This window comes from Otolemur garnettii, unplaced genomic scaffold (genome assembly GCF_000181295.1).
Source record: "Otolemur garnettii isolate 467f Iridium unplaced genomic scaffold, OtoGar3 scaffold00050, whole genome shotgun sequence".
NCBI lineage: Eukaryota > Metazoa > Chordata > Mammalia > Primates > Galagidae > Otolemur > Otolemur garnettii.
The window spans coordinates 9,147,103-9,160,555 of record NW_003852445.1 but is presented as its reverse complement, the minus strand read 5'-3'; the positions used below and the strand labels follow the sequence as shown (position 1 = coordinate 9,160,555).

The 13,453-nt window shown below is 41.1% G+C and overlaps 1 protein-coding gene and 1 pseudogene across 2 annotated transcripts in view; one reads left to right on the top strand and one right to left on the bottom strand.

The window, feature by feature from the left end:
• The window catches only part of GANC (glucosidase alpha, neutral C), a 60,657-nt gene that overhangs the window by 14,277 nt on the left and 32,927 nt on the right, over window positions 1–13,453 (bottom strand). For both annotated transcript variants that reach the window (XM_003791756.3, XM_023514292.1), the window contains 7 exons: window positions 13,077–13,230; window positions 10,328–10,563; window positions 6,881–7,007; window positions 5,988–6,067; window positions 4,071–4,214; window positions 2,343–2,439; window positions 852–953 (listed from right to left, as the gene is read on the bottom strand). In XM_003791756.3, the coding sequence (XP_003791804.1) occupies window positions 852–953; window positions 2,343–2,439; window positions 4,071–4,214; window positions 5,988–6,067; window positions 6,881–7,007; window positions 10,328–10,563; window positions 13,077–13,230 (940 nt within the window). The remainder of the gene's footprint in view (window positions 1–851; window positions 954–2,342; window positions 2,440–4,070; window positions 4,215–5,987; window positions 6,068–6,880; window positions 7,008–10,327; window positions 10,564–13,076; window positions 13,231–13,453) is intronic.
• Window positions 9,585–9,907, top strand: LOC105887144 (annotated as a pseudogene).

The window sequence follows — 13,453 nt, the reverse complement described above, 5'->3', positions numbered from 1 at the left end:
GAAGCTTTATTATTGCAAGATCAATATTCCTGTATATTCCTGAACCCAGATAATAGAGAAAATGCAAAATGCCTGATTAGATAAGACTCTGTGTGTGTGTCGGGGAAGGGGGCTGGCAATTGATTTCCTTTGAAAGCAACAGCTGAACTAAGATAAAAATAGAACTAAAGAGAAGCAGATAGTCAGAATTAGAGGTTTAGCTAGAATTTCATGCTGAGCCCTCAAGCTCCACTTAACACCACAAGAATATATATATATAGTGATATCAATTTGCTTCTACGCCTACAGAAAATGAGCAGCTGGAAATACAGCCATGGTGGGCACCTTCCGTATAGAGATCTTTTATCTGCAGGGAAGGCAGTCCATCAGAAAATCTTATTTTAACTAAGTTTAGCTTTTCTAAGGGCATATATTTTTGTTTAAACACAGTTAAAATATGTCATAGAATTTTAAATCTGCTGAGAAGAAAGAGTTTCTGTAAGGCTGACTTCTGGTTTGCTCAATTCTTTGTAGTTCTATTTTTCTCACGTTCAAGAAGAAAAGATATACGTCAGGAAGAGAAACTCAGTGTTCAAGAGCGCCTAAGGAGGAAGCGGTAAGAGGATAAGGGCCTCACAAGAAGCACTCTGGCTCCTTTTTCGACAATTGATTTCACGTCCTCTGTACAGACAAAGACACAAATAGCTCTGCAGTATCCCATTCATTCTCCTCTCCAATCTTCTCCCCTTCACTTTCTTGTATTTTCTCTTTCCCATATTTATCCTTCCCCAAAAACAGTAATAAGAAAGGCTTTGTGACCAGTATCAACGACAACACTCTCGCTTCAAGCCTCAGAACAGGATTCATCTTACCTCCGCAAAAAGAGATCCCGGCAATGCTGAGAGTGAGTAACATTGGGATGGAAATTTTCAGGTAACTCCACTCCGCTACGTTGTCACCTGTCCATACAGCACCTTCGGTCACCAGTAACAAGGTATTTTAAAAAATCACAAATCAGCCCATGCATTCGGTTTCATATTTAGGTTTCTTATTTGTATTGATAAAAGGCAAGTTAATAAAAAAGAAAACGCCCAAGTATTTCTTTTGTTGTTGCTGTTGTAGGTGTCATTGTTGTTTTAGCTGGGCCGGGCCGGGCCGGGTTTGAACCTGCCAACCTCGGTGTATGTGTCTGGCGCCCAACCCACTGAGCTACGGGCCCTCCCTAAAGCTGCCTAAAGCTACCATTTCAAATGGCTTCGTATCATATGGCCACACCACACTTTTGTAACTATTCCCTTATTGTCATGTGTAGGTTTCCTTCCTTCCTTCCTCCCTCCCTCCCTCCCTCTCTTCTTTCCTTCCCTTCCTCCTTCCTTCTTTCTCCCTCATTTTTTGATTTCAAGCTCTGTGATGAGCATCCCTGTACATGAATCTCTGCTTGAGATGATAATATTTTAGCCTTTTCCGGAGTACCACAGGGGCTTGTTTTCAGAGGCAGTGGGGGAGGCCTAATGACGTACACAGTAGAGTAAGGGCTGGATTCTTCAACGTAGGACCTAAGCTCTTGGTTGTTTATGCAACACCAGGAGACTTAAAATAGCCTTCCTGCCACAGGATGGTTAAGTTGAGCTAGATTTGCATTAGCTAGTAAACTTGATCCAGTTATAGATGACCCTGACCACAAGCAACAGCCAGGTCTATTTTAAGCCACATTGCTAAGTACAACAGGTGGTTAAGGGAATGTATTAGAGGTATATTTTCCTGGTTTTGATAAATCAAAGACAGGATCATAAGTGACCACCCCAGCAAACTGAAGACTTTGAATTCAACTTCCCTACAACTAAGTGGCCATTTCTTCTGTTGGAAAGAAGTATCAAACTTGATTAAAATCGCTTTGCTTGGTCTTATATGACTAATTGCATACTTCAGGGCACATCACTGCCTTTAATCAAAGGCCTGACCTAGGCTGGGCACGGTGGCTCATGCCTATAATCCCAGCACTCTGGGAGGCTGAGGCTGGCAGATGGCTTTAGCTCATGAGTTCGAGATCAGCCTGAGCTACAGCAAGACCACGCCTCTAAAAATAGCTGGGCATTGTGGCAGGTGCCTAAAGTCCCAGCTACTTGGAAGGCTGAGGCAAGAGAATCGTTTGAGCCCAGGAGTCTGAGGTTGCTGTGAGCTATGAAGCCATGGAACTCTACCAAGGAGGATAAAGTGAAACTCTGTCTCCAAAAAAAAAAAAAGGCCTGACCAATGGTTATAGAAAAGGAAGGCATCAAAACAATAGAAGCACACACCATAAACAATAAAAAAAAGAGACAGGTTGCTAAGTTGTTTTCAGTCTGATATGAGATCTTCCTTACCGTATTTTTGTGATCCAGCAAAGAAAGAACGTGTTAGAACAAAGGGTCTTTCCTTCCCTTTAGATCGTTTTATCAGTCCTTCCGCAGTAGCCATTTGCTGTAAAGTCAAAGGAGAAGAATTTCAAAGAATAACTAGACTAGGGCATCGGGCAGACATACCCAGGAAGCATCTAACATGCGAAAAGTAAATGGTAGGAAAATGTGAAATGGAAAATATTAAAATTAATCCATCAAAAAAATTCATGATTTAATGGAAATACTCTAAATTTCCATTAAAAGAATGGGAAAATTTCTTTGCTTAATAACAGCAATGAGGAAAAAAAAATACAGTAACAATGAGACCAGGTGTGGTGGCTCACACCTATAATCCCAGCACTCTGGGAGGCTGAGGCCATGGCACTCTAGCCTGGGCAACAAAATGAGATTCTGTCTCAAAAAAAAAACAATGAAATAATAGTAAACACTAAGCTAGCATTTATCTTACAATAGTAAGCATATTATAATTTTTTATAATATGAAAAACATATAATTTCATGTAATATGAATCACAACCACTTCTGAGACACATAGTTTTCATTGGTAAAAAAATTTGTGATTCAGAGAGGTTAGGTTACTGGCCTAAGCCCACATAAGAAAATTCTCTGACTAGAGCAGCTTGCAGATATTATAGTAACGGTTGTTAAGGAAGTAACACACTATCTGAAAACTGTGCTATCTCTAGCCAGTTGCTCCCATTGGAAAATAACTATTGGTGGGAGGGCCATAGGAATACAGTCATATTTTGAAAATAACAAAGAATTCATGGGTACAAATTAGGACAAATGACAGCCAAATCTTTTGGATATAATTAAAAAATAAAAGACACCACCTTTATTTAGAAGGCTAAGGACATAAGGAAGGCTTTCTACATTTAAAAAATAAATCCAGGTTCCAAATCTTGCTCCCCTGGCATGAATGTAAGACTTACTATATTTAGATATTTGTGAAATTTTAAAACATTTGGTTTAATTACTTTCGTTTACGTATTTATACACTACCTACATCAATAAAAGTTTGAAGTAGTATTAAGTGAGTGCCATTTACTCCTGGCTACTATTAAGGTAGATGTTTCTATGTTGTCATTTCAAAATATTTAAAAATTCATCAGGTTCACTGTGGAAGGCTGAGGTAGGTGGATTGCCTGAGCTCAGGAGTTCGAGACCAGACTGAGCAAAAGCAAGACCCCATCTCTACTAAAAATAGAAAAATTAACGGGGCATTGTGGTGGCTGCCTATAGCTACTCAGGAGGCTGAGCCAAGAGGATTGCTCAAGCCCAAGAGTTGAGGTTGCAGTGAGCTATGATGCCACAGCACTCTACCCAGGGCAACAGAGACTCTGACTCCAAAAAACAAAAAACAAACAAAAAAACCTTGGTTGGGTGTAGTAGCTCATGCCTGTAATCCCAGAACTTTGAGAGGCCAAGGTGAGAAGATTGATTGAAGCCTGGAGTTTGAGACAAGCCTGGGCAATGTAGTGAGATCCTCTTTAAACACACACACACACACACACACACACACACACACGACGCAGTCTTGTATAGGCTACTACCTAAGACTCATTGCCATTGTCAGAAAAGACACACAAAGAGAAATAAATGAACAGTACAGTATAGTTATTAAAAAGCAAACAACTTTTAGCCCAAAAGGCAGGTCACGCGAGTCCAGCTGCTTTCTCTTTGCACGTTTTACCTGATAAAAACCATAGATATTATGAAGTTCTCTGTGCTCCCAGTTGCCATGATGAACGGCATCCTTCTGCATGGTTTGCTCTGGCCCTCTAAAGACAGAGGGCTCATTCATGTCATTCCATATGAAGAGTATGTCTGTAGATCCCTGGGAAGTAAATCTGGGTCATGATAATATTACTACATTGATGTTTCTATGACAGCTGTCCCCACCCCCCATTCCTACCCCATTTAATATATTTACTTATTATGTTTGTTATCTATGCTCTGTCCTTTGCTCCACTGCCAGACTATAAGCTCCATAGAGCAGGGAATTTTGTCTGTTTGGGACATAATAGACACCTCGAACAGTACCTGGACCACAGAAAGTTCTTAGTAAATATTTGTTGATAATGAAAGAATGCTAAACTGTATAGTCTGTGAAATTTATATTGTCCAGTAGGTTCACTCTAAGATGCCCCTGGAGAAGCCCTATAGGAAAGCTTGTGAATGTTCACGATTAAGCTCCTTATCATCCCTCATCTACTACAACTCCAACTAAGGGCAACGATACCCACCAATGACAAGATTCTATCTTCTGATGCTTTGAAAGGCTTGACAGCTAAGACACCAGTCTGTTAGCTCGATCTATACTTTGTGTTCCACATAAAATTGTTCAATTTAGAGTGGGACGGGGCATGAGTCATCTAGTGAACATGGTGCTGAAATCCCTTTTATAGAATCCTTGGTCTTTCAGCATTTGACTGAATAGCTACCATGACAGGGAGCCCTTCACACAGTTCTTCCATTATTTTCTGAAGTCATTCCTCACCGGGCCCACCTACCTTGCCTTCTGGGACATAAGGAATACCTCTTCTGCCCCACTCGCATGATAGTCTTTCAAATACGTGGAGGTGGCTTACTTGTTTTCTTTTGATTCTCTACCTTCAATATTTCTAAACATGTGTACTTCTCTGAACAAGCCTATATGGTTTCCCAATATTTAACTGCCTTAAAGAGGTATTGGCAAATTTTTTGGGTCAAGAGCCAGATAGTAAATATTCCCAACTTTTCAGGCCACGAGGTCTCTTTTTCAATTACTGATCTCTGCCATAGTGGTGTGAAAGCAACCACAGACAACAGGAAAATGGATAGGCATGGCCAGATTTGGCCCGAGGCTTATCTATCCCTGCTGTGAGTTGTTTACCAGTAGTTGACTACAGAGTGCCCAGAAACTAGAGTTGATTAGTAAAGAGCTGGGTTTAGGAGACAGAAAGACCCAAGTTCAAAATTGATTGCATCACTTACTAAATGGGTGACCTTGGCAAGTTTTTAAACTTCCCTGTACCTCAATTTCCTCATCCTGGACCAGATTTAATTATATTCCAACCTCAGAGGGTTATTGTGAAGATAAGTCATAGACTGCACATAAAGTACTTGGCACATGCTAAGTACCAATTTGCACTAGGTATCATCACAATTGGCTGGATGACCTCCAGATGTGGTTTCTCCAGTTCTCTCTGTGGTTCTTATAATATTTTTAGCAATTGATTTGTCTTTATGCTTCAGTTTTAATGACATATTATTTGTAAGCTATTTTCACATGTAATATCACCTTTAAGTGATAGCCACAGAATTCTACCTTGTAAAACCATACATAGTCATTTGAAAATACAATAAATCTATTTTATAAAGTACTTTGATATATCACAGAGTCCATTATCCTAGAGGTCAAAATCACAGCTTTTATACACTTGGTAACATACATGACACGTCTCCCAGCACCACCAGAGTCTGTAATGTGGTGGCCATCTTTTCCTTTCCATATAAACATTATATATCAAGAGCTACGCAATGAAGCAGAACAGTTCTGTTCAATCACTTTTTCCCTTTTTTTCACACTTTCAAGTAACTAGAAAAGATCAAAAGAATTTAAACCAACCTGATAAGCAGGAAAAGCAAAAAGACTTGAATACCACTCTCTGACCTTGGGATTGGTGAAATCCAGGTAAGAGGAGAGACCTGTAGAAGCAGAATAGCAGACAGCCTGTTAGGAGCGGTGCCTCTGGGAAGATGTAAAGAGGAAGTGAGAGCTGGGAAATCAACGGCACCTTACACACAAATGAAAGCTGATAGAGGGCTGGTGTGATGCGAATAAAGGCATTGTTGGGCTACAGTGACAATCACCAGAACTTTCAACACCAGAGGGCCAGGAATGCAATGAATAAGCATCAGGATGGAGTCTGTCCCTCACTAACGGCCTAAGACAGCCCAAGGAAGAACAGCAAATATCCTATAGTGGCCCCTTGGCTCTTAAAGAGAAATGTATTCAAGTGGTATAAGGGGAAAAAAAAAGGTTCTCTATAGTGCATGGATTTATGCTAGAATGCTAGGATATAGTGCTTAATAACTTTTGAAATGAAAAATTCATACTTTCCAGAGGCTGCTCAGCTCATTCCTAAAAAACTGGGCGTCAAAAACGATGGGCAAAGAGAAATCACAAGGGAAGAACCTCTAGGACCCCCTTTTACTTTCTCCCTCTCCTCTTTTCTCATTCTCTCACTCTTCATCTCTATCTACTTAGAGAAACAGCATGCCACTGAGCTTTGGTGATTTTTCATTCATTCAATTATTGATAAATGTATACAAAGTATGTTACACTAGGTGTTATGAAAGATACAAAAGAAGGCAGTACCATATCTTCCTTAAATTAGGTGCTTCAAATGTAGCTGGAGGAGCAAGTGAGATCTACAAGAGTGAGAATGGTGGCCACACAGCCTTCTTCGCTTAGAACTGAGTAAGTGGAAACAGGAATTGTATAAAGCGATTTCATACCAGGCCAGCACACGCCTTCAAAGTCTCCCCCTTCACGGCTCCTCACAAAGAACCCCTGTTCTTTGGCCTTAGCATACACTGAGTAGTCAGGATCAATTTTGATGTGGGGGTCACTGATGACCACAAGCTGTTAGGACACAAAAGTGTGAAGACCTCATCAGTTTCTTTTTTTTTTTTTTTTTGAGACAGAGCCTCAAGCTGTCCCCCTGGGTAGAGTGCCGTGGCATTACAGCTCACAGCAACCTCCAACTCCTGGGCTCAAGCGAGTCTCTTGCCTCCGCCTCCCAAGTAGCTGGGACCACAGGCGCCCGCCACAACGCCCGGCTATTTTTTGGTTGCAGCCGTCATTGTTGTTTTGGCGGGTCCGGGCTGGGGATTCGAACCCGCCACCTTAGGTGTACGTGGCTGGTGCCTTAGCCGGTTGAGCTATAGGCGCCAAGCCGACCTCATCAGTTTCATACGAGACATATGTTCACCTACATATTCAATTACATGTTTCTGGCATAGTTGTGGGGTTCACGTTTTACTCAGAAACAACTATTAACTACCTTTTATGTGCTTATGAAAATTTCAGTTGATATCAAAACCAGGCCAATGCTTTTATAATTATTGCTGCCTAACCGATACATGTTCTTCAGACAACATTTCGTAAGCTTCTGTCCATGCTGCTGGATGTTGGAGCCAGTACATAAAGGATTACGTAGGCAGGGAGTTTGCTCCCTAGACCAGCGGTTCTCAACCTGTGCATCGTGACCCACAGGAACTGTATTAAAGGGTGGCGGCATTAGGAAGGTTGAGAACCACTGTCCTAGACATTTAGAGGTTATGACTGGAATGATACAAGCAAACATTAATGGAACAAACAGAATAACATGCTAAAAACAACTCTTATATGCGCAGTGACACAGGCGTGTTAGAAAGTAAGTTTGAGAAAAGCATCTCTCCCAGCCTTTATACCATCACTTCCACCTAGTCTGGGGCCTCAATACCACTTTATTTGGCTAGAACAACCTTTAATCCTTTTTCCTCATCTCTATTCCTTTTCTAAAAATTATCATGTTCCAGCCTGGGCATGGTGGCTCATACCTACAATCCCAGCACTCTGGGAGGTGGAAGAGGGTAGATTGCTTGAGCTCAGGAGTTCGAGACCAGTTTGAGCAATAGTGCGATCCTGTCTCTGCTAAAAACAGAAAAACTAGTCCGGCGTCGTGGCAGACTCCTGTAGTCTCAGTACTCAGGATGAGGCAAGGATATCGCTTGAGCCCAAGAGTTTGGGGTTGCTGTGAGCTAGGATGCCACAGCATTCTATCTAGGGCACAAAGTGAGACTCTGTCTCAGAAAACAAAACAAAACAAAACATGTTCCTTTTTAGAAACAGAGTCTATGCCCAGGCTGGTCTCACAATCCTGGGTTGAATTAATCCTGGCTTCTTAAGTTGCTGGGACCACAGACGTGGGCCACAGCACATGGCCCTCATCTCTATTCCTGTCCATCCTACATACTAACTAAAGTTAATTCTCCATTGCTCGGAAGCTTTTTTAAAATTTTAAATTGTGGTGAATTACACATAATGTAAGATTTACCATTTTGGCCATTTTGAAGTGTACACTTCAGTACTATTGGGTATGTACATTCACATTATTTTGCGACTGATCTCCAGAACTCTTTTCATCTTGAGAAACAAAACTCTATACCCATTAACAATAATTCTCCATTCCCTCCTTCCAGCCCCTGGCAACTACCACTCTATTTTCTATCTCTATGAATTTGACTACTTCATTTCCTTCAGATTAGTGGAATCCTATAGTATTTTGGTCTTTTTGTGACTGGTTTATTTAATTTAACAGATGTCCTCAAGGTTCATCCATATTGTAGCATGTATTAGAATGTCCTTCTGATGTTTACACCACATTTTGTTTATCTGTCCATCGACACATGGGTTGCGTCCACCTTTTGGCTACTGTGACTAGCGCTGCTGTGAACATGGGTGTGCAAATACCTGTTCAAGTTCCTGCTTTGGGTATATACCCAAAAGGAGAATTGCTGGATCATATGGTAATTCTATCTTTAATTTTTTTGAGGAACTGCCATACTATTTTCCATAGCAGCTGCATTGTTTTACATTCTGACCAACAATGCACAAATGTTCTAATTTCTCTATATCCTTGCCAGTACTCCTTGTGATTTTCTTGTTTTTTTTTTTTTTAAGTAGTAGCCACCTTAATGGTATAAAGTGGTTATTTCATTGTTGTTTTGATTTGTATTTTCCTAATATTTAGTAATGCTGAGTATCTTTTCATGTGCTGGGTTTATCTTCTTTGCAGAAATGTCTATTCCAGTTCTTAGCCCATTTTTTAATTGTTTGTGTTGTTGTTGTTGTTATTGCTGAGTTGTAGGAGTTTGTTATATATTCTGGATATTAACCCCTTATTCAAAAACTTGTAAGGTCTCCAAATGCATAGAAAGCAGTCTATGAAAAGGTCCCAACCTTTCCAGTCAGATCCCCCATTATTTAAACCTTCACACACCTGTTTTTTTGCCAAATGATCTGGTGCACTGTTTCCAAACACCCTGTGATGCTACATCCTCTGGCTGCATTGCCCTCTCCTCCCATCCCCAGCTTCCCTACTAGTTAGAGACCCCTCCTTTAAAGCTCATCTTAAGTGCACCTCCAGGACATCATCAGGACTCTAGGAAGTTGCACATGGATATCAAATGTCTAACATTGGCAAAGAACAAATTCAGAGGGCAGAAGTCCAGTAATGTATTTCACATAGCCAGCCAAAAAAACTTCAAGGCTACAAACAAAGCAAAACCAGTTACCACTTATTCTTAAGAAGATAAATGTTACGAATGATGAAAAAGTTAACAGAGTAAATAAAGCTTTCGTAAATGTAGAAAAGGAATGTGCACACTTATCAAAAGACCTTTCTCTTGAACCTGTGCAGAAAGAATTGATTCCTGTGGCATCATGAAAGTGAACTACTTAATGTTGATGAAGCTACAAGATTAATGGCTCGGCTGTGATAAGGTGGTGATGCACCTAATTCCCCCCAAAAGACCAATAAATTACATGTTTTATATAAAAATAAATAAATAAAATAAAGTGTGGTAAAGTCCCTGTTGTCGTTGTGCCCCTCACCCTGGAGATGTGTCATATACCTTTACCTCGTGCCCATTAGGTGGGGACACAATAATTGCCCCCTCTTCTCCTCTCTCCCTTCTCTCCTCCCCCATTTCCCCACTGGAATTTAATTGTGTTATTCTCTTATGACCATCTTTTCAGCATTCATGTGCTCTGTTATTCCAGGTGCAATTACACTGGAAGGTACTATTTTCCGGCCATTTGCTATCAGATGGTTTTCCTCCACTAATGTGCCAGGGTGGGTTCAAAAAATTTTGAAAAGCTTTGCAGTTAACAGGTTCAGAAGTGTTCGCTTATTTTACCTTGCGTCCTTTGCTCCTGAGCAGCTCTTGCATCCTTTTGGGGTTTGGGAATCTTTCTTTGTCCCAGGTAAAGTACCTCTTCCCCTCGGTGTGCTCTATGTCCAACCACATGACATCGTAAGGAATATCATGCTCATCAAATCCTGCATCCACTGCTTTCACATCCTGCTCGTCTTCATAGTTCCAGCGGCACTGATGGTACCCCAGGGAAAAGAGAGGGGGCATGGCTTGGGCGCCTAAAAGAGGAAGATGACAACTGAGTCACCTGTCACCATGATAATCATTACTTGTTTAATAAGCATTTCCTGAACATCTACAGGCAGCTTTGTACTTAAAATATCAAGGAGGAGAAAGTGCAGGCCCAGCTGTGGAAGAAGTGACAATTTGGCTGATGAGACCAGCATATAAATAAACTGCTCTGCCGAGAGTTATGACTGCTAGTGTGATCGGAGGTTAATACATTCTGACTGCCTGAACAGTGGACTGATGAAAAGCTTCACAGAAGAGTTAACGCTTGGTTTGGGCCTCGATGAATAAGTAGGAGTATAACATAGAGTTAGTAGGAAGAAGAGATAGAGCATTTCAGGCACAGGGAATAGACAAGACGCAGAGGCAGAGATGTACATAACAGGCTTTTTAAACATTAAAAATAAACATCCAGGGTGTCACAGAGTGAGAGAGACCAGCAGAAGAAAAATGCACACAGAGGCGGCACCCGTAGCTCAGTTGGCAGGGCACCGTCCACATACACCGGTGGTGGTGGGTTCGAACTTGACCCAGGCCTGCTAACCAACGACAACTGCAACTAAAAAATAGCCCGCGTTGTGGTGGGCGCCTATAGTCCTAGCTACTTCAGAGGCTGAGGCAAGAGAATCGCTTAAGCCCAAGAATTTGAGGTTGCTGTGAGCTGTGATGCCACGGCATCTATGGAGGGCAATAAAGTGAGACTCTGTCTCAGAAAAAAAAAAAAAAGAAGGATTGTCAGGAAATTATCATCAAAATGTTTACTGATACATACAGGAAGGACTTCAGGTCAGCCACATGCATTTACCTCCTTCTCCTAAAGTCAAGAAGAAAAGAAAAGAAAATCAAGAAGAAAAGAAAAAGGGGCTGGGCAAGGTGGCTCACATTGTAATTCTAGCATTTTGGGAGGCTGAGGTGGGAAGACCTCTTGCGCTCAGGCGTTTAAGACCAGCCTGAGCTTGAGTGAGACCCCATCTCCAAAATACAGAAAAATTCACTGGGCCTTGTGGTGGGCACCCAGCTACTCGAGAGGCTGAGGCAGGAGAAGCGTTTGAGCCCAGGAGTTTGAGGTTGCTGTGCACTATGATGGTGTCATGGCATGTTAGTCAGGGCAACAGAGCGGAAAAAAAAAAAAAAAAAAAAAAGAAAAGAAAAGAAAAAAAGGAAAAGAAAAGAAAAAAGGAATAAAGCCACAAAATTGCAGGGGAAGGGATGGGAAACAACTGAGCAAAGCCTAGGATTTCAGATTTTTTTGATTTTGGGATATTTGCCTAATACTAACTGGTTGAAACTCAGTCTTTTTCTCTTAAGACTTTCAACTGATTAAACTCAAAGCCTACTCATTTAAATGTTAATTATATCTAAAAATATCTTAACAGTGACATCTAGACTGGTATTTAACTAAATATCTGGTTACCATGGCCTCGCCAAGTTGACACAATTAGCTATTACACGGGGTCATATGGTAATTCCACATTTAACTTTTTTAGGTATACCTGTTTCCACAGTGGTTGAACCATTTTACATTTCTACCAGTAATGTATGAGGTTCTAATTTCTCCACATCTCATCAAACTTAACATTTTCCATTTTCGTGATTTAGCTATCCTAGTGAATGTGAAGTAGCATCTCACCGCGGTTTTGATTTACATTCTCTTAATTATTATTATTATTATTATTTTTTTTTTTGAGACAGAGCCTCAAGCTGTCCCCCTGGGTAGAGTGCCGTGGCATTACAGCTCACAGCAACCTCCAACTCCTGGGCTCAAGCGAGTCTCCTGCCTCCACCTCCCAAGTAGCTGGGACTACAGGCGCCCGCCACAACGCCCGGCTATTTTTTGGTTGCAGCCGTCATTGTTGTTTTGGCGGGTCCGGGCTGGGGATTCAAACCCGCCACCTTAGGTGTATGTGGCTGGCGCCTTAGCCGGTTGAGCTATAGGCGCCGAGCCCATTCTCTTAATTATTAATGATGTCGAGAATCTTTTTGTGTGCTTGTCGTCTGTGTATATATTTTCTTTGGAGAAATGTCCATTCAAGTCTTTTGCTCATTTTAGAATTGAGTTGTGTCTTTTTGCTGTTGTTTTCTTTTTGAAAGATTTGGCAATGTTGTTTCTTCCTTCCATTTCCATTTTTATAGAGTAGATGGAGATTTGCTTAGAAGAAAGCTGATTTTAAGAGCACGAAAAAGTCAAGCACAAAAGATAGTATTACATTCAGCCATCCAGAGTTAGGGAGGATTAGGGAGGGTAAAGGATACTGAGTAGGCCCCTTGACAGAAAACTGATCACCTAGTAGTCAGAGGCTGAAGTCCCACATGGGAATTGCAAAAGGAAGAACAGTAACAGTTTAGTGCTTTCTATTTAAAATTCTTGGGTAAGTTGTTTATAAATTCCACATAATGAGCAAAAGATATTAACTAACAGGGATGATATATGGGAGAGAGGATATGTAACAATTAGAAAAAATATATAACAGAACTAGAAACTGGTGCTTCCACAAGCAAATACCTGTAAGGTGAGAGTACTGCTTGAAGATGTCAGAAGGTGTAGGTCCTGTCAGCAGAAAAACATCAATGATTCCACTCTCTGACATCCAGTGGACGTGAGTTCGAGATCTGACCTTTTGCTTAGCAGCCACTGAACCCATCTGGGTCTGTGAATACTGGAAAAGGAATGGAATAAAATTTTGAGAAATTTCCCTCCAACCTAAGACCTACATCCATTCATATGCAAGTTCTTTTAGTGGACACTACTGACATTTACCTATTACACTTCAAAGCCCTTGGTGGCAGAGAACTGCCACCACGAAGACAAGAGTTGTGCTTACACAGCAGTGGTTATGTTTCCTCTGTAAGTGTGACATGCAGCCACGATCCATAGCTCAC